The sequence below is a fragment of the Myotis yumanensis genome, unplaced genomic scaffold (assembly GCF_028538775.1).
Source record: "Myotis yumanensis isolate MYYU_CA2020_CCGP unplaced genomic scaffold, mMyoYum1.0.hap1 SCAF_10, whole genome shotgun sequence".
Taxonomy (NCBI): Eukaryota; Metazoa; Chordata; class Mammalia; order Chiroptera; family Vespertilionidae; genus Myotis; species Myotis yumanensis.
The window spans coordinates 29,570,272-29,597,726 of record NW_027223761.1 but is presented as its reverse complement, the minus strand read 5'-3'; the positions used below and the strand labels follow the sequence as shown (position 1 = coordinate 29,597,726).

The 27,455-nt window shown below is 45.5% G+C and overlaps 2 protein-coding genes and 1 pseudogene across 2 annotated transcripts; all 3 read right to left on the bottom strand.

Annotated features, from left to right (window-relative positions):
- Nucleotides 1–6,563: 6,563 nt before the first annotated feature.
- On the bottom strand, nt 6,564–7,726 carry LOC139018012 (mas-related G-protein coupled receptor member X2-like; annotated as a pseudogene).
- A 3,371-nt stretch (nt 7,727–11,097) lies between these two features.
- On the bottom strand, nt 11,098–12,522 carry LOC139018011 (mas-related G-protein coupled receptor member X2-like). The gene is made up of 2 exons (XM_070426648.1): nt 12,506–12,522; nt 11,098–12,286 (listed from the first exon to the last, which is right to left on the bottom strand). Exons 1-2 carry the CDS (start codon nt 12,520–12,522, stop codon nt 11,296–11,298), a joined length of 1,008 nt encoding a protein of 335 aa, XP_070282749.1. The 3' UTR covers nt 11,098–11,295.
- Nucleotides 12,523–22,360: 9,838 nt separating this feature from the next.
- Nucleotides 22,361–23,608, bottom strand: LOC139018010 (mas-related G-protein coupled receptor member X2-like). Its single transcript, XM_070426647.1, has 2 exons — nt 23,592–23,608; nt 22,361–23,372 (listed from the first exon to the last, which is right to left on the bottom strand). Exons 1-2 carry the CDS (start codon nt 23,606–23,608, stop codon nt 22,361–22,363), a joined length of 1,029 nt encoding a protein of 342 aa, XP_070282748.1.
- Nucleotides 23,609–27,455: the final 3,847 nt, after the last annotated feature.

Here is a 27,455-nt window from a genome sequence, read left to right as displayed (position 1 = left end):
CAAACCTGCTAGGGCTTGTCTCCCTTTTTAAAAAAAAGATATATTTTATTGATTTTTTTTTACAGAGAGTAAGGGAGAGGGATAGAGAGTTAGAAACATCGATCAGCTGCCTCCTGCACACCTCCTGCTGGAGATGTGCCCACAACCAAGGTACGTGCTTTTGGCCGGAATCGAACCTGGGACCTTTCAGTCCGCAGGCTGACCCTCTGTTCACTGAGCCAAACTGGTTAGGGCTTGTCTCCCTTTTTAAACTCAAAACTTACTAATGACGACTAGATCTGTCTGGGTTTTGTCTTTTTTTCTTGGCTGTTGTAGTTCACTATTGTATCCTCAGCATCGAGCACATGTCCCTTAGAGACCATCTGTTATAATATAATCCTTTAACTCAGGAAGAAGCTGAGGCTGAAAGAGCCAAAGGATTTCCCTGAGATCACAGGGTGAACAGCAGGTCCAATGCCAGCCCTGGTCTCCTGGAACCCAGCCTGAGGGTTTCCCACTGTTCCCTGCCTCATTGTGGGATCAGCACCTGAGCAAATTCTTCATGTGAGCTCAGAACAAGAGAGAGCTTCAGGGTGTAGAAATGTTAGTTGGTCTAAACACCCTTTGCCTTTTGTCTCACATAATAATTCTGACAGTTTTATACCAGAAAATGGATTCTAATCCCAGTTTCCATTCCTGTTTGATGGCACCATGGGACCAGGTGGTAGCCAATGGGAGCTGAGCACAAGTGATGTTACCTTAGGTTGTGCCTTTCCTTCCCCTCTTCTCTGATTGGAATGCTGATGACTTCAGGAGCCCTGCATGAGAATGAAGTCACCTCTCTAGGGCTGGGGAGCAATGATTTTAAAGAGCACAGGTGTCTGATGCCTTTAAGACACCAGTCAAGTTCTAGTAACCTCTTTTGCTTTTCTTTCTAGGGCTACCAAAATAAAAAATTGAAATCTTAAAAATATTTGTATACAACCACCTTGAAAAATAACGTATGTTCCATATTCAAGGCATTTATGATGAGAGATATTATTTCAAAGAAGTGACACCCAGTAGGGGGGTGCCGACACATCAAATAAATGAGATGTAATAACAAGTTGGTCTAATCACAGTGAGAGAGAAAAAGTCCTAGGAAAAAGAACTAAGAAGAAGCTATAAGAAAAATGTGTTTGCTTCATTTGATGTCAAATTTCATTTCCAGCTTCTCTACCCTCTTCTGGGCTCCCTTTCTCTCTGGCTCCTGGTTGTTCTCAGGAAAGGGTGACACTGACAGCTGATTAGAGGGCAGGAGAAGGGTGATTAAGGTTTTAACTCCCTACCTCTCTGCTGTTAGGCTGTGAGTTTTCCATGGCGGTGTTACTCTAATTAAGGATACAGCCCCTGTCTGTGGGCATTTTTTTCGGTCATAGTGATGACCACCGCTACAGCCACAGCCCTCCCTGTGTTCTGGCAACTTATCTTTCCCTTTACACTTCAGGATGCCCAAGGGCAATATCTCCCTATTATGATTTATCTTTAGGGATCTCTGTATCCTCTATTAATTTCCCATAGTCCTGCTCAGCCTTTATACACAGTTTTTTAATTTTTATTAAACTCTCTTCAATTGCCCTATTTATTTGTGCCTTGTGTTTTTGGCTGGGACAAGAAAGATAGATGCATGTAACAAAGAAATAAGCAAACAATCTCATAGAACAGCAAGGTAATGTGTGAAACCTGAGGTTATTAACAACAATTCAGGTTTGAAAACAATGTCTGTGAAGCAGAAAGGACCTTTGTCTCTCACAGTCTAAGCTACCAGCTCCCAAAGCTTCCCTGAAGGAGCTTCATGTCTCTGAACTCTCCTTCATGGGTGCCCATGGCTCCTTGCATGCTCCATCTCAAGATGCAGTTGTGACCATGTGGACTAAGAGGGAGAAAACAAAGATAGTTCTGAGCCGACTCTTACCTGAGCACCATCTTCTAGTTGAAGGTGGTGAGTAGAAAAAGAGGAGCTTTTCTGGGAGTGCTGAGCACCAGAGAATGCTCACCTATCTCTGGATAGGAGGTGTCTGCAGGAGCAGGAGTGGAACCTGATGACCAAGAGAGGCTTATCAAGATGCTGGGCAGCCCCTGTGAATTCCTGCACAAGGAGCACTGGCCAATGAGATTTTAGAGATCTGAGACAAGGTCTCACGAGATGCTTTTCACTTGCCCTAAGTTCAATGACTTATCTCTTCCTCTCCACATCTTACCCCATGTAGTCCCCCTCTCCATGAGGAATGTCTGAACTGGATCCAGTCATTGTCCGTAGTGAACCTGTGCATAAAGCCCACCCACAAAGCAAACTCTTCCACAGCTAAGGAAGAGTTTGCTCGGCATTCAGGTCCCTGCCTGGTCTGGCTCATCTGATCTCTTTCCACTTACTTCTAGAAGTAATATATGCATATTAGTTTATTTCAGAGGACACCATAGTATGTAAAATGAAATGTAAAGTCTTTCCTAATCTCATTCCTCAATAGTAACCAATGTTTACAGTTACCATTATAACTCTTTTACAGTTATTTTATAGCTCTTCATAATAAAACTACATTTGTACTTTTGATTTATTAACATCAACAACTGTGTATATTGTGTTCTGTTTTAAAAGATAAGGAAATTAGTGGAAAAAAATATGTGGAAGTAAGTGGAAGCTACATTGACATGCTCCCAGGATGAAACTGGAATTACAACTAAAATACAAAAATATCACCCTAAATAGTCAACTGAAGACTAGCTGGAGAGACCCTGTGCTCTTTCCATTATAAAGAAGGATGGAAAGGGGAGACTGCACAGAGACTAGTGGGAAAGGTGGAGGAGGGAAAGGGTTGGCTAGGCTCCCACAGAAAGCAGTTGAAGTTCTGGAAAGATATCTCAGCTGTGGGGGGTTGCCACTGAGAACTCCTCCACAAGCTGGGCCCCCCAGCAGAGAGGACCAGAACTGAGAAAGGTGCTCACATAACATCTGGATGTGTAAAGCAGCAGGGTTGCTGTCTTCTAGGGAGAGATGGCTGGAAATGCAGGTATCCCCTTAAAGAGCCAATGCATAAAATTTTGTGTGCAGCCATTCACCTTGTGCTCTGGCAGAGGGGGGGCAGAGTGGGCTGAAGCTGTGTGAACAGAATCCAGGGTTAGGGCTTTGGGGTTAGAGCTTGGAAGGCAGACACCCTGATTTCCTATGCTGAATCATTCCCTAACACTGCAGAGGTCACCTCTCTCAGGCAGACCTTTGATATTCAGGTAGTTATTGCCTGGTGGGGAAGACAGTTGATCCACCCTACTGGAAAACCCCTCACCCATGGTGTGGAGTTTCTGAGGCCCATTAAGAGACTGAGAATAGATATTAACCTCCAGGTAAAAGCAATTGCCCCACCCTGTTGGAAAACTACTCACCACACCTGTAGACAATTGCTTGAGGGCTACTCAAGACTTAATCTAATCAGTGTGCAGGCAGAGGCAGGTCTCTGGAGGCTTTGAGTTTTTGCCTGATCTAATTAGTCAGAAACAGCATTTGGCACCGTCCTGCACTAGCAATTGGGAGGCATAGCAGATCTACCTAACACATACTCACAAATCCGAACAGGCAGCCAAAATGGGGAGACAAAACACCAACTCGCAAATGAAAGTACAAGAGAATTCTCCAGAAGAAGAGATAAATAGAATGGAGATAAGAAATTTATCTGATATAGAGTTCAGAATGATGGTAAAGATGCTCAACAGCATGAGAAAACATGTAGCAACTATGAAAAAAGAACAGTCAGAAATAAAGAATGACATACACAAATAAAGAACCCATTGGGCCGAAACCGGTTTTGCTCAGTGGATAGAGCGTCGGCCTGCGGACTGAAGGGTCCCAGGTTCGCTTCCGGTCAAGGGCATGTACCTCGGTTGCGGGCACATCCCCAGTGGGAGATGTGCGGGAGGCGGCTGATCGATGTTTCTCTCTCATCGATGTTTCTAACTCTCTATCTCTCTCCCTTCCTCTCTGTAAAAAATCAATAAAAAAATATATTAAAAAAAAGAACCCATTGGAAGGAATACACAGCTGAGTAGGGGAAGCTGAGGATCCAAAACATATAAGGAACTCATACAACTTAGCGAAAGGAAGACAAACAATCCAATGAAAAAATGGGCAAAGGGCCTAAATAGACACTTCTCCAAAGTGGACATACAGATGGCCAAGAGACATATGAAAAAATGCTCAGTGACTGATCATCAGAGAGATGTAAATTAAAATGACAATGATGTATCGCATCATATCTGTCAGAATGGCTACCATCAACAAAGCAACAAATGACAAGTGCTGGCAAGGATGTAGAGAAAAGGGAACCCTTGTACACTGCTGGTGAGAATGCACACTGGTGCAGCCATTAAGGAAAACAGTATGGAGTTTCCTCAAAAAATTAAATATGGAATTGCCATTTGACTCAGTGATCCTACTTTTAGGAATATATCCTAAGAAACCCAAAACACCAGTCAGAAAGAATGTATACACTCCTATGTTCATAATTGCACAATTTACAATAGCTAAGATCTGGAAAAGCTGGAGTGTCCATCAGTAGATGAGTGGATAAAAATATGTGGTATATTTATGCCATTGTATACTATGCAGCAATAAAAGAGAAGAATCTCCTACACTTTGAGATAGCATGGAGGGTCCTGTAGAGTGTCATCTACGTGAAATAAGTCAGTCAGAGAAAGACATGTATCACATGATTGCACTCAAAATGTGGAATCTAAGTAACAAAGTAAACTGATGATGGAGTGAGTCCAGAGACATGGAAGCATGGAATAGAGTGTAGAATCTCTGAGGGAAGGCGGGGGAAGGTGTGTGGGTAGGAGGTAATCAATCAAAGACCTTGTATGCATAACCCATGGACAGACAATAGGGTGGTGAAGGCCTGAGGAGGCAGGGAGGCAGGGGGACTCGACGGGGTCAATGGGGGAAAAAGGGAACACATGTAATACTTTCAACAATAAAAATTTAAAAAAATGTATCCATATAGGTGCATCAATTTCAATAAATGTGCCACATTAATGGAAGATGTTAGTAATAAGACAGTGATTCCCAAAGTGGGCGCTACCGCCCCCTGGTGGGTGCTGCAGCGATCCAGGGGGGCAGTGATGGCCACAGGTGCATTTGTTTTAACTTTTTTTGTATTACCTTTCTATTATGAGTTCAATAAATAGTTTCATAATTTCAAACTTCAATGTTTCTAATTTACACCTTTCTTTACTATATTTTACGAAAAAGGTAGAAACATTAATACATATATCTTTCTGTTTAATTGCAATTAAAATTAAAAAAAAATTAATTTCCAGGGGCCGCTGAGTAATATTTTTTCTGGAAAGGGGGCGGTAGGCCAAATAAGTTTGGGAACCACTGTAATAAGAGAAACTGTGTGGAGAATTAGCAATGGAGGGGGGAGTTTAGAAATCTTCTGTACTTTCTGTACTATTTTTCTTAAAAAGTGCTCTAAAATATAAAATTTATTAAAATGAATAAGCAAACCAGCAACTGAATAAATATTTACAATACACATAACTAACCAAAACCCCATTCTGCGTGTATCAAATGTCCTACAAATTAATAATGAAAAAGGGCAACACTTAATAAAAATTGGCAAAACTGAAAAAGACACTTCAAGAAATACAAGTAGCCAATAAGCTCATGAAAGGATGCTCATGCTTGCAAAGGTTGAAAAATGGGGATAACAATGTACTTAAAGAGGGGACTGAAATCTGGCAATGGGGATTTAGCAGAGACTTGACTTGAAAATCACCATATGTTCATTCATTAATTCACTTATTCAATCAGCATTTATTATACTAAGGAGCTAGTCTAAGGCCTGCCAAAATCATCAAAGACTGCTCACTGGGGCTCGATTAAACTTAATTCATTTAATTTATAGAGATATTATAGGAGGATGACCACAAAAAATTGTGAAAAATGTAATGTTCATGTAGTTTCTATCTAGTTCAGTGATGAAAGAAATTTAGACTTTTCCTGCACTTCTTTCATCTTTTGCTGTAGTTGGGATTCTTCAAATGTGAGAATAGTCCTGGACCCCAGAGATGGCAAAGCTCCCATGGAGATGGGGTGAAGGCCTTGGGTGAGGCAGTCCTGGAACATTGCACTCTGTGTTTGTTTAACAGGCACTGGCTCACTTCAACCTCAGGAGATGGATTATTATATTAACTAGTAGCCCTGTGTACGAATCCATGCACTAGTAGGTCATTGCCACCCTCCTGTAGCTCTCTGCCCGCTGCTGCCCTCTTGTAGCTCCCCCTGTCCCCCTATAGCTTGTTGTCCTGCCCTCTCCTGTAGCTCTCTGCCTCCTGGTTGCTTCCTGCCCTGCCTAGTCCTGTAGCTCTCTGCAACCTGCTTGTAGCCAGTAGGTTGCTGCTGTCCTCCTGTAGCTATCAGCCCGCTGCCCTGCCCTCCTATTCTTCCCCCCGCCCCCTCCCGCCCCCCCCCCCCCCAATAGCTTGCTGCCCTGCCTCCTCTTATAGCTTTCCACAGCCCTCTTGTACCTCGCTGGCCCACCCTCCTGGTGATCCATGATCTGGTGATGCGCTTGGTTGTTACGCTTCAGGGTGTAATGTCTAATTAGCATATTCCTCTCTTATTATATAGGGTTGTTTTAATTCAGGGGCCCAGAGGGCAAACACGGTAAGAAAACCAACCAAAAGAGAGGGATAAAGATGGCTTTCAAAGTCACATCTGTCTGAACAAAGGAAGACTCTGAATCAGGACACTAGACTTTCCAACATGTCCAGGGTTTCCCCAGAAAGGCTTTCTCCAGGTTCATCCACCTCAGGAGTGTCCTGCAGAGCCCTCTGGAGAACCAGCCTCAGGGTGTGTCTCCGCTTCCACCATTGCTGCCTGAAGGAGCCAACGAAGAAAGTAAATAATGGGGTTGGCACAGCTGTTCACACGGGACAGGAGAATTGCCGCCAAGGAATGAGGAACGAAAGCATCGAAATCTTTTTGATAACAGTGTAAGAGGAACCAGTTGATGCTGAAGGGCAGGCCACAGAAGAGGAAGACCAGCACTATGAGCACGAAGGTCACGTAGAGCCTGGTCAGCTGCACCCGCTGAGAGCCACACAGCAGTCAGATCATCAGGGCCAGGCTAGACCCAGAGAGAAGCACAAATAACAAAATCAGCCATGCCACATTGATGAAATCCATCACTGGATAGCAAACATGATGTATATCTCTACTCAGGGGGCCAGAGTAGTTCCTTTACAGGATGCTCAGCAGCAGGGGAAGGGCCCAGAGCAGAGCACATGTGAGGGCTGACAGGTGTCTGCAGCGGTGACTGTGGTACCAGATGGGCCACTGGATAGACAGGCAACCCTCTGTGTTAATGACACTGAGAAAGCTCAGCCCTGAAGTATAGGCAAAGACAGCCACAGTCATGAAAAAGTGTGGGATGAATATAGAGATGAGGTAGAAGTTCCTGATGAGTGTCTCCAGGGCATCTATAAGAGCAGAGTAAGAGTAAGTTGGCTCCTGCCAGGTTGAGGATGTAGATGGAGAAGGCATTCCTGCGCATTTGAAGGTGTGGAGCCAGAGCACCACCGCGTTCACTTCCAGCCCCACCAGGGCCACTATGGCTGTCAGTAATTCCAGGATTAGGAACTCTATGTTGAAAGCTTCTTCTCTTCCACTCATTGATGTGAATTCGCTGCTCCAGACTGCGACAGATGGATTCATGCTCTGGAAGCCTCCACTGGTGCCACTGGAACAGAAACAAGACGTGAGCACCTGGTGCATGACCAGTGAGTCTCATGGGCACCCTGCTACCTGGGAATTACTGTCTGTGTTACAGAGATTATGATACCAAAGGCTTCACTGCCTTGGAGTCCTGGAACCTGGATTCAAATCCAGTTCTCTTTGACTCTAGAGTCAGGCTCTCTCTACCCAACATGGACCTTCTTCTGACATGGGAATAGTCTGTAGTCCAAATACCTCCACTCATAGTCGGAGACCATGTCATGTCTTCCGGAGGCAGGAGGAGCATAGTCTCGACAGGTAATGTGGGATGACAGCAGGACTCGGAGCTCACCATTGCTTCTGTCCTGTGACTGAGATTTCCTTTCAAGGGCTCAAAGTTGAAAGTCCCAGCCATGACCTCTTGGTTTTCTCAGTGTCTGAGAATATCCATCCTCCAGAAAGAAGATCGTGATTTTGGGTTCTTTATGATAAGATAAATGGAATACACTCTCTTGCTATGAGGGGTATGAGCATGACCTATCCTTGTATTGGAAATGGCTGAGTGTGTCATCTCTATGAGGACAGGAAGTACTTTCCTCCTGAACAGTGGTGTGTCTAGTGGGACACAATTTAATTCACTCTTATAATGGATTTCTTCCTAGAGCAGCCAAAATAATAATGATAAAATACTTATTGTTAATAATGTACTCCCACTTAAAAAAACAAACACCAAACTACATTTTATTATCAAGTTTATTATCAAGGCATTTATGATGATAGTGAGAGATTATTCCAAAAAGTGACACCCAATAGATGCACAGAGTCAAACAAACAAACTGAAGAGATACAATGAGAAATTGATCTTATTGATCTGAGAGAGAGAGAGAGAGAGAGAGAGAGAGAGGGAGAAACAGAGAGAAACAGAGAGAGAGAGAGGCCAGGAAAACCAACTACTGGGAGACGATAAGAAGAGATGGGTTTCTTCATTTGACATCAAATCTCATTTGCAGCTTCTCTACCCTCCTCTGCATCCTGGGAGACAGGTCCCTTTCCCTCACCACTGGACCCCTTTCCCTCAGTGTCCTAATTGCTCTCAGGAAGGAGACACTGGCAGTTGGTTGGAGGGCAAGTTTCAACTCCCTGGCTCTCTAATGTCAGGCTGTGAGTTGGCCATGGTGGTGTTACTCTACCTAAGGACATAGCCCCTGTCTGGTTGCCTTTATTATGGTCAAAATGACAACCACCACTACAGCCATAGCCTCGCTGTGTTCTGGTAACTTATCTTTCCCTTTACCCTTCAGCAGTAGCTCCCTATTATGACTTAGCTTTAGGGGCCTCTCCATCTTAATCAATTTCCCTTACTCCTGCTCACCCCTTTGTACATATTCCCTTTATTAAAGTCTCTTCAACTACTCATTAGTTTGTGCTCTGTGTTTTATGCTGGAACAAGAAAGATACAAACATAACAAACAAACAAATCCATGGAACAGTAAGCTAATGTGTGCAAGCTGAGGTTATTAACAACAATTCAGGTTTGAAAACAATGTCTGTGAAGCAGAAAGGACCTGGGTCCCTCACAGCCTAAGCTACCAGCACCCAAAGCTTCCCTGAAAGAGGTTCATATCTCTGGACTCTCCTTCATGGGTGTCCATGGCTCCTTGCATGCTCCACCCCAAGATGCAGTCGTAACCATGTGGACTAAGAGGGAGAAAACAAAACTGCCTTTGAGAGAATATAGTTCTGAGCTGACTCTTACCTGAGCACCATCTTCTAGTTGAAGGTGGTGAGTAGAAAAAGGAGCTTTTCAGGGAGTGCCAAACACCATAGAATGCTCTCCTACCCCTGGATAGGAGGTGTCTGCAGGAGCAGGAGTGGAACCTGATGACCAAGAGAGGCTTATCAAGATGCTGGGCAGCCCCTGTGACTTCCTGCCCAAGGGGCACTGGCAAATGAGATTCTGTAGATGTGAGACAAGGGCCTCAAGAGATGCTTCTCATTTGCCCGGAGTGCAATGACTTATCTGTTCCTCTGTCCAATTTACCCCATGTGGTCCCCCTCCAGTGAGGAATATTTGAACTGGAGCCTGTCACTGCCCACTGTGGGTGTGTGCAGGCAGCCCACCCAACAGGCAATGCCAACTTGCATAGCTAAATAATAGTTTGCTTGGCATTCAGGGTTTTGCATGGCCTGGATCACCTGATCTATTTCCATTTACTCCATGGATTAATGAATGGACATTAGTTTATTTCAGAGGACACAAGAGTATACAAAATAAAAATGTAAAGTCTCTCCTAATCTCAATCACCAATAGCAACCAATGTTTACAGTTCCCATTTTAACTCTTTTACAAGTTATATTATAGCTTTGCGTAATGAAACTTCCTTTCTAGTTGTGACTTATCAATATCAACAACTGTAAACTGTGTTCCCTTTCAGCAGATAAAGAATTAGCACACCACGTGCACTACTTGTGCCTCTCTCTCTCCCCAGGACATTTGTTAGCTAGATTTCTTTCACATGATGTGGGGACAACCAGTGTTTTCAGCTTTAGTTCCTATAACTTCCTTTCATGTGCTCATGCTGCAGCCAAATTGAGTTATATAGCATTTCCTCAAAAAGTTAACTATGAAACATTGGAAACAGTGAGAGAAACTTATTCACTCATTTCTGTGTTTACCCAACTCTACTAATACTGTGTGCTATACTGTGCCAGGCAGTGATCCGGGCAGAGAAGATGTTGTGGACAAATGCTACCAGAGGGCCTTTCACAGGCCCAATTTCTTGGACTGTGCTTATCAAAAGATATCATTTTCCCTAAACCCAGACAACCCAATGAGATTAGAGGTAGGCCAACTCATTTATTCAAGCTTTTACCCTGTAGAAGGCCCCCAACCACAGCACTAAGCACTGATGTAAAGGACCTATAGTCTGAGAGAAACATAGGGAATCTTCATTTTCTATCCAATCAGGTAGAACAATTTCTGAATGACTATTTATGGTTTTGCACAGGGATTCTTTTTTTTTTAACTTATTAAATATTACCTCAGAAGTCAACAATATATTAGAGGCTTCAAATGTATTAACCACTGATGTTTATGAAATATTTAGTCATATTTGACACCTGGCTGAGTCCTTTTCACCTGTTTTCTAATTTATTCCCCACTATGATTCTATGAGCAGGTGATTTCACCATATTTTACAATGAATTAATGGAGGCTTGGAGAGGAGAGCTGCAGAACCAGGACTTCAGACCTGGATTTGTCTGATTCAGAGAGGAATTCTTTCTGTTGCAATGAAAATTGTCAAGAAAAATCATTCAATAAATAAATTCAGAAGATTACATGAGAAATTTATTGGTAATGTCAAGGACGATGGAGAGGTATAATGTTCAGACTAATGCTTTCTCTGAGAAAAATTAGAACAGCCATATTAAAAACAACCTATTTGAAGAGATTGGGGCATCACTGACACATTCTGAGGCTGAGGCTGAGAGAAGACTAGATACTTTCCAAGCCTGGCAGGGCAGCAGTGAGTCTCAAAGTTATTCCATACTGATCAGGACAGATGCTCTCATCCCTGCCCCAGACTGCTTCCCGACATGTCCAGGGTTTCCCTACGAAGGCTCTCTCCAGGTTCATCCACCTCAGGAGTGTCCTGCAGAGCCCTCTGGAGAACCAGCCTCAGGGTGTGTCTCCGCTTCCACCATCGCTGCCTGAAGGAGCCAACGAAGAAGTAAATGATGGGGTTGGCACAGCTGTTGACACAGGACAGGGATACTACAAACTGGTCAAGATGAGGGAAGGCATCAAACCAGTATAAGAGGAACCAGTGGATGCCGAAGGGCAGGCCACAGAGGAGGAAGACCAGCATTGTGAGCATGACGGTCACATAGAGCCTGGTGGGCGGCACCCGGTGGGAGCCACACAGCAGTCTGGTCATTAGGGCCAGGCTGGACCCAGAGAGAAGCACAAATAACAAAACCAGCCATGACACAGTGATAAAATCCAACACTGGGCACCAAACATGATGCATGTTCCTCACTAGGAAGCCACAGTAGTTCCCTTCCAGCATGCTCAGCAGCAGGGACAGGGCCCACAGCAGGGCACACATGATGGCGGACATGTGTCTGGGGCGGCGGCAGCGGTACCAGATGGGCCACAGGACAGACATGCAACGCTCCGTGCTGATGGCACTGAGAAAGCTCAGGCCTGAGATGTAGGCAAAGTTTGACACAGGCGAGAGAAATGTCCTAATTACTCCAACGGCAAAATCAAAGTCAAAAAGTAAAACTAGACTATGCATAAATTGGTAGCAGAGGAAGAGGAAGTCAGCCCCCGCCAGGTTGAGGATGTAGACAGAGAAGGCGTTCCTGCGCATGCGGAAGCCCAGGAGCCAGAGCACTACCCCGTTCCCTGGCAGCCCCACCAGGGCCAAGAAGACTTTCAGTAATTCCAGGATTATGTTCTCTGTATAATATTCATCACTGTCATTGGTTGTTGTGAGGTCGGTCTCCCAGGGTGTTACAATCATATCCATGTTCATAAGCACTTCAGTTGTGGGCCTGGGAACAAAACAAGACTTGAGCACCTGCTCTATAACCACTGACCCTCATGGCCAAACTCTCTGTGGAGAATGGAGGCTTCCAGAGAATAAGATTCTTTCTGAACCACACAGTCTTGGAGTCCTTGATCCTGAATTTAAACCCAGTTCTCTCTGAATCTTAGAGCCTGGGCTGTTTCTACTGCAACATGGACCCTCTATGTCCAACCTCTGCACTCACCATCCAGCCCATGACATGTGCCCTGGAGGCAGGAGGAGAAGAGTCTGCACAGGTCCTGTGGATGACAGCAGGGTCCTGAGTTCCCCAGTACTTGTGCTCTGGGAGAGTGGCTTTGTTTGACAGCAGGCTGTCAGATCCCCGGGGCAATCTCAGTGACTGAGAGTGGTCTACCCAGGAGGGAGAAAGGAGGTTATGACTTAGGCTCATGAAGGGAATGAGAGCCCTTGTTAGGACAGAGTGAGGACCCCCAAAGCTCTTGCATTAGAAATGTCCCAGTGTGTCATGTCTATGAGGATAGACTGTGATTACTCTTCCCACTGTTGTGTCCCCAGGGCCTAAGTCTGTGTGGGACCACAATGGGGCTGTGAATAAAATTTTAATCCACAAATGAATGAATTAATGAAAGAACCAATGAGTAGCCCAAGGAAAGAAGGAAATTGAATGTAATCCTACCTAATAAAAGAGTAATATGTAAATTGACCATCACTACAATACACATGATGGCCACCCCCATGTGGTCAATGATGGCTGCCTCCATGTGGCCACAAGATGGCTGGCAGGGGAGGGCAGTTGTGGGCAATCAGGCACCCAGGGGAGTGCCGTGGGGGGGACCAACCCTGTAGGGGAGGGCAGTTGGGGGAACCAAGCCTGCAGGGGAGCACAGTTGTGGGGGGGGGGGGGCAGGCCTGAAAGGGAGGGCAGTTGGGGGGAACCAAGCCTGCAGGGGAGGGCAGTTGGGGGAACCAAGCCTGCAGGGGAGGACAGTTGTGGGGGGACCCAAGCCTGAAAGGGAGGGCAGTTGGGGGTAACCAGGCCTGCAAGGGAGGACAGTTAGTGGTGACCAGGCTGCCAAGGGAGGACAGTTAGGAGTGACCAGGCTGGCAGGGGAGGGCAGTTAGGAGCAATCGGGCCAGCAGGGAAGCAGTTAGGCATTGATCAGGCTGGCAGGGGAGTGGTCAGGGGCAATCAGGCAGGCAAGCAGGCGAGCAGTTGGGAGCCAGCAGTCCTGGATTGTGAGAGGCATGTCCAACTGCCCATTTAGGCCCAATCCCAACAGGATTGGGCCTAAACAGGCAGTCAGACATCCCTTGAGGGGTCCCAGGGTACAGGCTGGGCTGAGGGACACCTCCCCCCCATGCATGAATTTCATTCACTGTGCCGCTAGTATAATATGAAAATTTTTTAAATGAAGAATTTTAAATGTAAAACAGAAGTCAGCACTTTTAACTCCACCACCAAAAAACACATATGTAACAAAAAGAAAATTTCATTTCTAAGTATTCATTCTGCAAAAAGCTCTTGTGTGTCTGAAAGACTCTTTTTATGCCTGCTGACACCTCCTATCTAGGTGGGAGAGGATTCAGGACTGAATTAAATTTCTCTGTATTTTAGAGACAAAAGAAGCCCATTTGTGAAGGAGAGAGAGAGGTTGTCAAGGGTTAGAATAGAGGTAGTAGAGAAATAAATATGGAAAGTGGGGTTATTAAGTGATTTTCAATACTGTAATAAAAGGGTAATATGCTAATTAGACCAGGAGACCTTCTGGATGTCCTTCCAGACAAAGTCATGGTGGCAGAGCTGAGGCAGAGGTGGTTATGGGTGATCAGGCCAGGAGGGGAGGGCAATTGGGGGTGAGCAGGCTTGCAGGGGGGCAGTTAGGGGTGAGCAGGCTCGCAGGGGGGGCAGTTAGAGATGAGGAGGCCCACAGGGGGGACAGTTGTGAGTGAGCAGGCTGGTGGGGGGGCATTTGGGGGCAAGCAGGCTGGCAAAGGGGGCAGTTGGGGGTGAGCAGGCCAGCATGGTGGGCATTTGGGGAAGATCAGGCCAGCAAGAGGGGCTTTGGGGGATGAGCATGCCAGCAGGGGCAGGGCAGTTGGGGCCTATCAGGCTGGCAGGCAGAGTGGTTAAGGTGATTAAGCAGGCAGGCAGGTGAGAGGTTAAGAGCCAGTGGTCCCAGATTGTGAGAGGGATGTCCGACTGCTGGTTTAGCCATCCCCCTGCAGTTGGCCATCCCTGAGGGGTCCCAGATTGGAGAGGGTGCAGGCCAGGCTGAGGGACACCTTCCCACATGCATGAATTTCATGCATTGGGCCACTACTCTCTACTAATAAAAGGGTAATATGCTAATAAGACCAGGAGACCGGACATCTTCTATACATCAGACTTCCTTCCAGACAAAGCCACAGTGGTGGGGACTGAGGCAGAGGCGGTTAGGGACGATCAGGCCTGCAGAGGAGGGCAGTTAGGGGCCATCAGGCTGGCAGGGGAGTGGTTAGGTGGCGATCAGTCTGGCAGGCAGGCAAGCGATTAGGAACCAGCAGTCCTGGATTGAAAGAGGGATGTCCAACTGCCATTTTAGGCCCCATCCCACCTAAATCATCAGTCCAACATTCCTCGAGGGGTCCCATATTGGAGAGAGTGCAGGCCAGGCTGACGGACCCGTCTGTACAAGATTTTCATGTACCAGGCCTCTAGTGTGTAATATAAAAGTCATTTATCGTCAATCCATGTGATTTGGAGTACAGATTTTTTTTGCAGATCAAAGCATTTGTGTAAAATAATTCTCGTGGTGATGGTGGAGTTAGGAAGTGCGTACTTCTATTTTACAAAGGTCTTTGGATGAAAAGTGATAAGCTCTTGCAGAATTAGGGAGAGAAACAGAAACCAACTCACACATAGGTGAAGAGTAGCAGCAAATGAGTGCTTACATGGTATTACCTCTTTTAATCCTCCAAATAGCCCTATGAGGCCAGTATTATGATTACTTTCATCTGTTATAAGAAAAGAGAAGCATAAGAAGGTTGAATGACATGCTCCAGTTCTCACATGCACAAGTGGAAGATCCTAGATCTGATCCCACAGGTCTGTGTCAGAGTGTTCGGCCTTCCCCTGCCTGCAGCCCCACTATCAGGGTGGTGTGTGCAGTACAGATGGGGAATGGTGGGACAAGAAGCAAAGAACTCTCAGGGACAAATCTAAAATGGCAGCTCACTAGTGTGTTTTATTAAACTAGAGTAGGGAAATTTTATAAATAACAAGGACGTGAAGCTTATCCAGTGTGGAAGAAGAAGTGGGTGGAATCCACCTGAGAACAGATCAGAGATTCCAGGAGCTCCTTCTTCCCTCTGGACAGACCCAATCAGTGGAGTCATGCCTGGTTCAGCCAGCACAGGCTCACCCAGTAGAATTGAACCTGCTACCCTTCAGTCTGTGGGCTGCTGCTCTAGCTTCTGAGTCAAACCTGCCAGGGTTTGTCTCCCTTTTTAAACTGAAAACTCAGTAATGATGACTAGATCTGTCTGGATTTTGCCTTTTTTTCTTGTTGTTCACTATTGTATCCTCCACATCGAGCACATGTTTCTTAGAGACCATGTGCTATAATATCATCCTTTAACTCAGGAAGAAGCTGAGGCTGTAAGAGCCAAAGGATTTCCCTGAGATCACAGGGTGAACAGCAGGTCCAATGCCAGCCCTGGTCTCCTGGAGCCCAGCCTGAGGCTTTACCACTGTTCTCTACCTCATTGTGGGATCAGCACCTGAGTAAATTCTTCATGTGAACTCAGAACGTGAGAGAGCTTCAGGGTGTAGAAATGCTAATTGGTCTAAATATTCATTTCCTTCTCTCTCACATAATAATTCTGAGAGTTTTAGACCAGAAAATGGATTATAATCCCAGTTTCCATTCATGCTTGATGGCACCATGTGACCAGGTGGTAGCCAATGGGAGGTGAGCACAAGTGATGTAACCCATTTGAGGTTGTGCCTCTCCTTCCACTCTTCTCCTCTGGATGGAATGTTGACGAGTCTGGGAGCCCTGCATGAGAATGAAGTCACCTCTCTAGGGCTTGGGAGCAGTGATTTGAAACAGCACAGGTGTCTGATGCCTTGAAATCACCAGCCAAGTTCTAATAATCTCTTATACATTACTTTCTAGGACTACCAAAATCAAAAATTAAAATTCTTAAAAATATTTTTATACAGCCACCTTGAAAAATAACATACATTCCATCCTCAAGGCATGCATGATGAGAGATATTATTTTTAAGATGTGACACCCAGTAGGGGGTGCCAACAGATCAAATTAATGAGATGTCATAACAAGTTGATGTAACTAGAGAGAGAAAAAGTCCCAAGAAAAGCAACTAAGAAGTGGCTATAAGAAAAATGGATTCTCTTCATTTGACGTCAAATTTCATTTCCAGCTTCTCTACCCTCCGCTGCATCCTGGGAGGACACATCTCTTTGCCTCACCACTGGCCCCCTTTCCCTCTGGCTCCTGGTTGTTCTCAGGAAAGGGTGACACTGACAGCTGATTGGAGAACAGGAGGAGGGTGATTGAGGTTTTAACTCCCTGCCTCTCTGTTGTCAGGTTGTGAATTTGCCATGTTGGTGTTACTCTAATTAAGGAGATAGCTCCTGTCTGTTGGCCTTTTTTTTTTCGGTCATAGTGACGACCACTGCTACAGCCACAGCCCTCCCTGTGTTCTGGAAACTTATCTTTCCCTTTACATTTCAGGATGTGCAAGGGCAATAGCTCCCTATTATGACTTATCTTTAGGTGTCTCATCCTGCTCACCCTTTCTACAGTCTTTTTATTAAACTCTCTTCAATTGCCTATTTCTTTGTGCCTTGTGTTTTTGGCTGGGATAGAAAGATACCTGCACATAACAAACAAACTCATAGAACAGCAAAGTACTGTGTGAAATCTGAGGTTATTAACAACAATTCAGGTTTAAAAACAATGTCTGTGAAGCAGAAAGGACCTGGATTCCTCACAGCCTAAGCTACCAGCACCCACAGCTTCCCTGAGGGAGCTTCATGTCTCTGGACTCTCCTTCATGGGTGCCCATGGCTCCTTGCATGCTCCACCCCAAGACACAGTCATGACCATGTGGACTAAGAGGGAGAAAACAAAAAAATTGCCTTTGAGAGAAGGTAGTTTTGAGCTGACTCTTACCAGAGCACCATCTTCTAGTTGAAGGTGGTGAGTAGAAAAAGAGGAGCTTTCCACAGAGTGCCAAACACCAGAGAATGCTCTTCTACTCCTGGGTAGGAGGTGTCTGCAGTAGCAAGGGTGGAACCTGATGATAAAAAGAGGCTTATCAAGATGCTGGGCAGCCACTGTGACTTCCTGCCCAAGGGGCACTGGCAAGTGAGATTCTGGAGATGTGAGACAAGGGCCTCATGAGATGTTTCTCACTTGCCCTAAGTCCAATGACTTATCTCTTCCTCACTCCATCTTACCTTGTCTGGTCCCCCTCCTGTGAGGAATGTTTGAACTGGAGTCTGTCACTGCCCACTTTGGGTGAATTCAGGAAGCCCACTCAACAGACAATGTGAGCTTTTCCATAGCTAAAGGAGAGTTTGCTTGACATTCAGAGCTCTGCATGGCCAGGCTCATCTGATTTGTTTCCATTTACTCCCAGGAGTAATGTATGCACATTAGTTTATTTCAGAGGATATAAGAATACAGATCCAAAGACAGAGAAACAGCAATCAGACTATAAACCCCCAGAGGGAAAGTAGGGGAGGGTGGGGGTAAGGGAAAGAGATCAACCAAAGGACTTGTATGCATGTATATAAGCCAAACCAATGGACATGGGCAACAGGGGAATGAGAGCATGAGTGGGGGGGGGGGTGGGGGGAGGTTGGGGGTTAATGGGAGGGGGGAATGAGGACACATTTACACATTTGTAATTCCTTAACTAATAAGGAATTTAAAGATTAAAAAAGCAACTAAATATGTAAAGCACACTATAAACTGTAGAAAGCAAAAAAATCCTATATAATAAAGAAGTAATATGCAAATTGACCCTCACACCCTCACAAGATGGCTCCTTACGACCAGGCTGGCAGGGGGTTTAATGAGGGATGACAAAACAACTGAACAAGCAGGCTGTGTGGGGCATCCATGCCAGAGGGGGTTTAGTGAGGGACGACCAAACAACTGAACAGCATGGGCATGGGGTGACCAGGTCGGCGGGGGTTGGGGGGAAGTTGAAGGTGACCAGGCCGGCAGAGGGGGGCAGTTGGGGGCGACCAGGGTGGCAGGGGAAGTGCAGTCGGGGGCAACCAGGTTGGCAGACAGGGCAGTTGGGAGCGATTAGGCTGGCGGGGGAGGGGGAAGAAGTGAGGGGTGACTAAGCTGGTGGTGGGGCAGTTGGGGGCAACCAGGCTAGCAGGGGGGCAGTAAGGGGTGACCAGGCTGGCAGGGATGGGGGGGTTCAGTTAGGAGTGACCAGGCCGACAGGGAGGGGGCAGTTGGGGATGACCTAGCCAGCAGCAGGGGGCAGTTAGGGGTGACCAGGCCAGCACGCAGAAGCAGTGAGGGGCGATCAGGCTAGCAGTGGCGGGGGGGGGGGGGGGCAGTTAGGGGTCATCAGGCCGGCAGGTCAGGGAAGTTGGGGGTGACCAGGCCTGCAGGGCAGGGCAGTTGGGGGCGATCAGGCCTTGGAATCTGGATTCAAATCAAGTTCTCTCTGGCTCTAGATTCGGGCCTCTCTCTATGCAACATGGACCTTCTTCTAACATGGGAATAGCCTGTAGTCCAATACCTCCACTCATAGTCGGAGACCATGTCATGTCTTCCGGAGGCAGGAGGAGCATAGTCTCCACAGGTAATGTGGGATGACAGCAGGACTCGGAGCTCACCATTGCTTCTGTCCCGCAACTGAGATTATCTTTCAAGGACTCAAAGTTGGAAGTCCCAGCCATGACCTCTGGGCTATCTCAGTGACTGAGAATGTCCATCCTCCAGAAAGAAAATTGTGATTTTGGGTTATAAATGGAACACAATCTCTTGCTATAAGAGGTATGAGTATGACCTGTCGTTCTCTTGTGCTGGAAATGACCAAGTGTGTCATCTCTATGTGTACAGGAAATACTTTTCTCCTGAACAGTGGTGTGTCTAGTGGGACACAGTTCAATTCACTCTTATAATGGATTTCTTCCTAGAGCAGCCAAAATAATAAATACAAAATACTTATCATTAGCAGTGTACTCCCACTTTAAAAAACACACACCAAACAAACTACATTTTATTATCAAGGCATTTTTTATGATAGTGAGAGATTATTCCAAAAAGTGACACCCAATAGAGAGGTGCGCAGAGTCAAACAAACAAACTGAGGAGATACAATGAGAAATTGATCTCATTGATCCCAAACATAGAGAGAGGGAGGGAGAAAGAGAGTGAGAAAAAGAGAGAGAGAGAGAGGCCAGGAAAACCAACTATTGGCAGACGATAAGAAGAGATAGGTTTACTTCATTTGACATCAAATCTCATTTCCAGCTTCACTACCTTCCTCTGCATCCTGAAAGAGAGGTCTCTTTCCCTCACCAATGGACCCCTTTTCCTCTGTCTCCTGGTTGCTCTCAGGAAGGAGACACTGGCAGTTGGTTGGAGGGCAGGAGGAGGGCAGGTTTCAACTCCCTGGCTCTCTGATTTCAGGCTGTGAGTTGGCCACGGTTGTGTTACTCTACCTAAGGACATAGCCCCGGTTTGGTTGCCTTTCTTATGGTCAAAATGATGACCACCGCTACAGCCATAGCCCTCGCTGTGTTCTGGTAACTTATCTTTCCCTTTACCCTTCAGCAGTAGCTCCCTATTATGACTTATCTTTAGGGGCTCTCCATCTTCATCAATTTCACTTACTCCTGCTCACCCCTTTGTACATATTCCCTTTATTAAACTTTCTTCAATTACTCATTAGTTTGTGCTCTGTGTTTTATGCTGGAACAAGAAAGATACAAACATAACAAACAAACAAATCCATGGAACAGTAAGCTAATGTTTGCAAGCTGAGGTTATTAACAATTCAGGTTTGAAACAATGTCTGTGAAGCAGAAAGAACCTGGGTCCCTCACAGCCTAAGCTACCAGCACCCACAGCTTCCCTGAGGGAGCTTCATATCTCTGGACTCTCCTTCATGGGTGCCCATAGCTCCTTGCACGCTCCACCCCAAGATGCAGTCGTAACCATGTGGACTAAGAGGGAGAAAACAAAACTGCCTTTGAAAGAAGATAGTTCTCAGCCGACTCTTACCTGAGCACCATCTTCCAGTTGAAGGTGGGGAGTAGAAGAAGAGGAGCTTTCCAGGGAGTGCTGAGCACCAGAGAATGCTCTCCTACCCCTGGATAGGAGGTGTCTTCAGGAGCAGGAGTGGAATCTGGTGTCCAAGAGAGGGTTATCAAGATGCTGGGCAGCCTTGATGACTTCCTGCACAAGGAGCACTGGCAAATGAGATTCTAGAGATGTGAGACAAGGGCATCACGAGATGCTTCTCATTTGTCCTGAGTTCAATGATTTATCTCTTCATCACTCCATCTTACCCCATGTGGTCCCCCTCCAGTGAGGAATGTTGGAACTGGAGCTTGTCACTGCCCACTGTGGGCGTGTGCAGGAAGCCCACCCAACAGGCAATGTGAGCTTGCATATCTAAAGAAGAGTTTGCTGGGCATTCAGTGCCCTGCATGGTCTGGCTCATCTAATCTGTTTCCATGTACTCCCAGGAGTAATGTATGCACATTAGTTTATTTCAGAGGACACAAGAGTATGGAAAATAAAAATGTAAAGACTCTCCTAATCTCAATCACCAATAGCAACCAATGTTTACAGTTCCTATTTTAACTCTTTTACAAGTTATATTATAGCTTTGTGTAATGAAACCTCCTTCTAGTTTAGACTTATTGATATCAACACCTGTGTAAATTGTGTTCCCTTTTAACAGATAAAGAATTTAGCACACCACAGGCACTACCAGTCACCTCTCTCTCTCCCCAGGACATTTGTTAGCTAGATAATTTTCACATGATGTGGGGACAACCAGTGTTTTCAGCTTTAGCTCCTATGACTTCCTTTCATGTGCCCATGCCACAGCCAAATTGAGTTACATGGCATTTCCTCAAAAAGTTAACTATGAAGCATTTGAAACAATAAGAGAAACTTATTCACTCATTTCTGTGTTTTCCTAACTCTACTGTGTGCCTATGCTGTGCCAGATCCAGGCAGAGAAGATTTGTCTGTGGACAAATGCTACCACAGGGCCTTTCACAGGCCCAATTTCTTGGACTGTGCTTATCTAAGGATGTTTTTTTTTTCCCTAAACCCAGACAACCCAATGAGATTAGAGGTAGGCCAACTCATTTATTCAAGCTTTTAACCTGTAGAATGCCCCAACCACAGCACTAAGCATGAATCTAAAGATCCTATAGTCTGAGAGAAACAGGGAATATTCATTTTCTATCCAATCAGGTAGAACAATTTCTGAATGACTCTTTATGGTTTTGGACAGGGGCTCTTTTTTTTTAAACTTCTTAAATATTACCTCAGAAGCCAATAGTATACTAGAGGCTTCACCTGTATTAACCGCTGATGTTTATAAAATATTTAGTCATATTTGGGACCTGGCTGAGTGCTTTTCATCCATTTTCTTATTTATTTCCCACTATGATCTTATGAGCAGATGATCTCACCATATTTTGCAGATGAATTAACTGAGGCTTGGAGAGGTGTGCTGCAGAACCAGGACTTCGGACCTGGATTTGTCTGATTTGGACAGGGATTCTTTCTGTTGCAATTAAGATTGTAGAGAAAAAGCATTAAAAAACAAAGAAATTCAGATCACATGAGAAATTTATTGGTAATGTCAAGAATGATGTAAAGGTATAATGTTCAGACTAATGCTTTCTCTGAGAGAAACAACAGCCAGGTTCAAAACAACCTATTTGAAGAGATTGAGGAATCACTGACACATTCTGAGGCTGAGGCTGAGAGAAGACTAGATACTTTCCAAGCCTGGCAGGGCAGCAGTGAGTCTCAAAGTTACTCCAGACTGATCAGGACAGAGGCTCTCATCATTGCCCCAGACTGCTTCCCGACATGGCCAGGGTTTCCCTACGAAGGCTTTCTCCAGGTTCATCCACCTCAGGAGTGTCCTGCAGAGCCCTCTGGAGAACCAGTCTCAGGGTATGTCTCTGTTTCCACCATTGCTGCCTGAAGGAGCCAACGAAGAAGTAAATGATGGGGTTGGCACAGCTGTTGACACAGGACAGAAGTACTACCATCATGGAAAGATCAAAGAAGGAATTATTATCATTTGAAGTCCAGAATAGGACATGAAAGGTGATGCCGAAGGGCAGGCCACAGAGGAGGAAGACCAGCACCGTGAGCACGAGGGTCACGTAGAGCCTGGTTGGCGGCACCCGGTAGGAGCCACACAGCAGTCTGGTCATCAGGGCCAGGCTGGACCCAGAGAGAAGCACAAATAACAAAACCAGCCATGCCGCAGCGATGATGTCAAATACCCGACACACGGAGGGGCTGAAAAAATCCAGGAGACTCCAAGAGAAATTTTTTTCCAGGATACTCAGCAGCAGGGACAGGGACCACAGCAGGGCACATGTGATAGTTGACAGGTGTCTGGGGCGGTGGAAGCGGTACCAGATGGGCCACAGGATAGACAGGCAGCGCTCTGTGCTGATGGCGCTGAGAAAGCTCAGGCCTGAGATGTAGGCAAACACTGACACAGCGATGATAAATGTGTAGAATTTACTGGGGACCAAACCGAAGTAGAAAATTAAACACAGGGAAAGTATAATCTGGCAGCAGAGGAAGAGGAAGTCGGCTCCTGCCAGGTTGAGGATGTAGACAGAGAAGGCGTTCCTGCGAATGTGGAAGCCCAGCAGCCAGAGCACCACCGCGTTCCCTGCCAGCCCCACCAGGGCTATGACGACTCTCAGTAATTGCAAGATTATGGACTCTGTATAATGTTGATAAATGGCCTGATCACTTCCATTGGTTGTTGTGAGGTTGGTCTCCCAGGCTGTGACATTCATATCCGTGCTCAGAAACGCTTCAGTTGTGGGCCTGGGAACAAAACAAGACTTGAGCACCTGCTCTGTGACCACTGACCCTCATGGCCACCCAGTCTGTGGCAAATGGAGGCTTCCAGAGATTAAGGTTCTTTCTGAACCACACAGTCTTGGAGTCCTTGATCCTGAATTTAAACCCAGTTCTCTCTGAATCTTAGAGCCTGGGCTGTTTCTACTGCAACAGGGACCATCTATGTCCAACCTCTGCGCTCACCATCCAGCCCATGACATATGCCCTGGAGGCAGGAGGAGAAGAGTCTGCACAGGTCCTGTGGATGACAGCAGGGTCCTGAGTTCCCCAGTACTTGTGCTCTGGGAGAGTGGCTTTGTTTGACAGCAGGCTGTTAGAAGCCCCAGGGGAATCTCAGTGACTGAAAGTGGTCTACCCAGGAGGGAGAAAGGAGGTTATGACTGGTTCATCAAGGGAATGAGACCCCTTGTTAGGACAGAGTGAGGACACCCAAAGCTCTTGCATTAGAAATGTCCCAGTGTGTCATCTCTATGAGGATAGACAGTGATTACTCTTCCCATTGTTGTGTGCCCAGGGCCTAAGTCTATGTGTGAAAACCATGGGGCTGTCAATAAAATTTTAAGCCACAAATGAATTAATGAATAAAAGAACCAATGAGGAGCCCAAGGAAAGAAGGAAATTTGGATTTAATATAATATAAAACTTTGTTGAATGAAGAATATTAAATGTAAAACAGAAGTCAGCACTTTTAACTCCACCACCAAAACACACATATGTAACAAAAAGAAAATTTCATTTCTAATTATTCATTCTGTGAGAAGCGCTTTTGTATTCAGAAATATTTCTTTATGCCTGCAGACACATCCTTGCAGGTGGGAGAGGATTCAGGACTTAATTGAATTTCTCTGCATTTTAGAGGAGAAAGAAGCCATTTTGGGAAGGAGAGAGAGAGGTGGCCAAGGGTTTGAATAGAGGTAATTGCGACAGAAATACAGAAGGGGCATTATTAACTGGTTTTCCTATGATAGGTGTAATAGGAAACCCACTCATTGTACCTACATGTGATTTGCAGTAGAGATTTCTTTGCAGATCAAAGCATTTGTGTAAGAGAATTCTGGTGGTGGTGGTGGAGTTAAAAAGTGCTTAATTCTATTTTACAAAGGGCTTTGGATAAAAAGGGATAAGCTCCTGCAGAATTTAGACGAGGAACATAAATCAACTCACACATAGGTGAAGAGTAGCAGTTGATGAGTGCTTACATGGTATTATCTCTTTCAATCCTCCAAATAGCCCTATGAGGCCAGTACTATGTTTACTCCCAGCTGGCATATAGGAAAAGATAAGAACAAGGAGGTTGAATGACATGCTCCAGTTCTCATGTGCACAAGTTGAAGAGCCTTGATCTGAACCCACAGATCTGTGTCAGAGTCTTTGCCCTTCCCCTGCTCTGCAGCCCCACTACCAGGGTGGTGTGTACAGTGCACATGGGGGGTAGTGGGGCAGGAAGCAAGTAACTCTTAGGGACAAATCTAAAATGGGAACTAATTTGTGTGTTTTATTATGGTAGAATAGGCAAATTTGGAGATTCCAAGAGTTCCTTCTTGCCTCTGGACAGACCCAATCAGTCAATTCTTGCCTGGTTCAGCCAGAGCAGGCTCACCCAGGAGAATCTTACCTGCTACCCTTGAGTCTGTAGTTGCTGGTATAACCACTGAGTCAAACCTGCTAGGGCTTGTCTCCCTTTTTAGACTCATAACTCAATAATGATGACTAGATTTCTCTGGGTTTTGTCTCTTTTTCTTGGTTGTTGTTCACTATTGTATCCTCGGCATTGAGTACATGTCCTTTAGAGACCATCTGCTATAATAGCATCCTTTAACTCAGGAAGAAGCTGAGGCTGAAAGAGCCAAAGGATTTCCCTGAGATCACAGGGTGAACAGCAGGTCCAATGCCAGCCCTGGCCTCCTGGAGCCCAGCCTGTGGCTTTACCACTGTTCTCTGCCTGGTTATGGGATCAGCACCTGAATAAAATCTTCATTGAGTTCAGAACATGAGAGAGCTTCAGGGGTGCAGAAAATGCTAGTTGGTCTAAATACCTATTTCCTTCTCACTCACATTATACTTCTGAGAGTTTTAGATGAGAAAATGGATTCTAATCCTAGTTTCCATTCCTGTTTGATGGCACCATGTGACCAGGTGGTAGCCAATGGGAGGTGAGCACAAGTGATGTAACCAATTTTAGGTTGTGCTTTCCTTCCCCTCTTTGACTGGATGGAATGCTGATGAGTTTGGTAGCCTGGCATGAGAATGAAGTCATTTCTCTAGGGCTGGGGAGCAGTGATTTGAGAGTACCAGTGCCTCATACCTTGAAGTCCAGTTCAGTTCTAGTAACTTCTCATATATTACTCTCTAGAGCTACCAAAATCATAAATTTAAATTCTTAAAAATATTTCTATACAACAACCTTGAAAAATAACATACATTCCATTCTCAAGGCATTTATGATGAGAGATATTATTTTTAATATGTGACACCCAATAGGGGGGTGCCAACAGATCAAACAAATGAGATTTAATAACAAGTTGATCTAATCACAGTGAGCGAGAAAAAGTCCCAGGAAAAGCAACTAAGAAGAGGCTATAAGAAAAACGGATTCTCTTCATTTGATGTCAAATTTCATTTCCAGTTTCTCTACCCTCTGCTACATTCTGGGAGGACACAACTCAGTCTCACCACTGGGCTCCTTTTCCCTCTGGCTCCTGGTTGCTCTCAGGAAAGGGTGACATTGACAGATGATTGGAGAACAGGAGGAGGGTGATTGAGGTTTTAACTCCCTCCTTTCTGCTGTCAGGCTGTGAGTTTGCCATGGTGGTGTTACTCTACCTAAGGAGATAGCTCCTGTGTGTTTGGCCCTTTTTTTGGTTATAGTGACCACCACTGCTACAGCCACAGCCCTCCCTGTGTTCTGGAAACTTATCTTTCCCTTTACTTCAGGATCCGCAAGGGCAATAGCTCCCTATTATGACTAATCTTCAGGTGTTTCATCCCTTTCATCCTTTCTACACAGTCTTTTTATTAAACTCTCCTCCATTGCCTATTTGTTTGTGCCTTGTGTTTTGGGCTGGGATAGAAAGATACCTACATATAGCAAACAAACTGGTAGAACAGCAAAATAATGTGTGAAATCTGAGGTTATTAACAACAATTCAGGTTTGAAAACAATGTCTGTGAAGCAGAAAGGACCTGGATTCCTCACAGCCTAAGCTACCAGCACCCATAGCTTCCCTGAGGGAGCTTCATGTCTCTGGACTCTCCTTCATGAGTGCCCATGGCTCCTTGCACGCTCCTCCCCAAGAAGCAGTCGTGACCATGTGGACTAAGAGGGAGAAAACAAAGCTGTCTTTGAGAGAAGATAGTTCTGAGCTGACTCTTACCTGAGCACCATCTTCTAGTTGAAGGTGGTGAGTAGAAAAAGAGCTTTCCAGGGAGTGCCGAACACCAGAGAATGCTCTCCTAACTCTGGATAGGAGGTGTCTGCAGTAGCAAGGGTGGAACCTGATGATAAAAAGAGGCTTATCAAGATGCTGGGCAGCCACTGTGATTTCCTGCACAAGGGGCACTGGCAAATGAGATTCTGGAGATGAGAGACAAGGGCCTCATGAGATGTTTCTCTCTTGCCCTGATTCCAATGACTTATCTCTTCCTCCCTTCATCTTACCCTATCTGGTCCCTGTCCTGTGAGGAATGTTTGAATTGGAGCCTGTCACTGCCCGCTTTGGGTGAATTCAGGAAGCCCATCCAATAGGCAATGTGAGCTTTTCCATAGCTAAAGAAGAGTTTGCTTGATATTCAGGGCCCTGCGTGGCCTGGCTCATCTGATTTGTTTCCATTTACTCCCAGGAGTAATGTATGCACATTAGTTTATTTCAGAGGACACAAGAGTATTCTATATAATAAAGAGTTAATATTCAAATTGACCCTCAGGCCCTCACAAAGATGGCTGCCTATGACCAGGCTGGCAGGGGTGTTAGTGATGGACGACCAAATGACTGAATAAGCAGGGTGCGTGGGGTGACCAGGTTGGCAGGGGGATTAGTGAGCAATGAC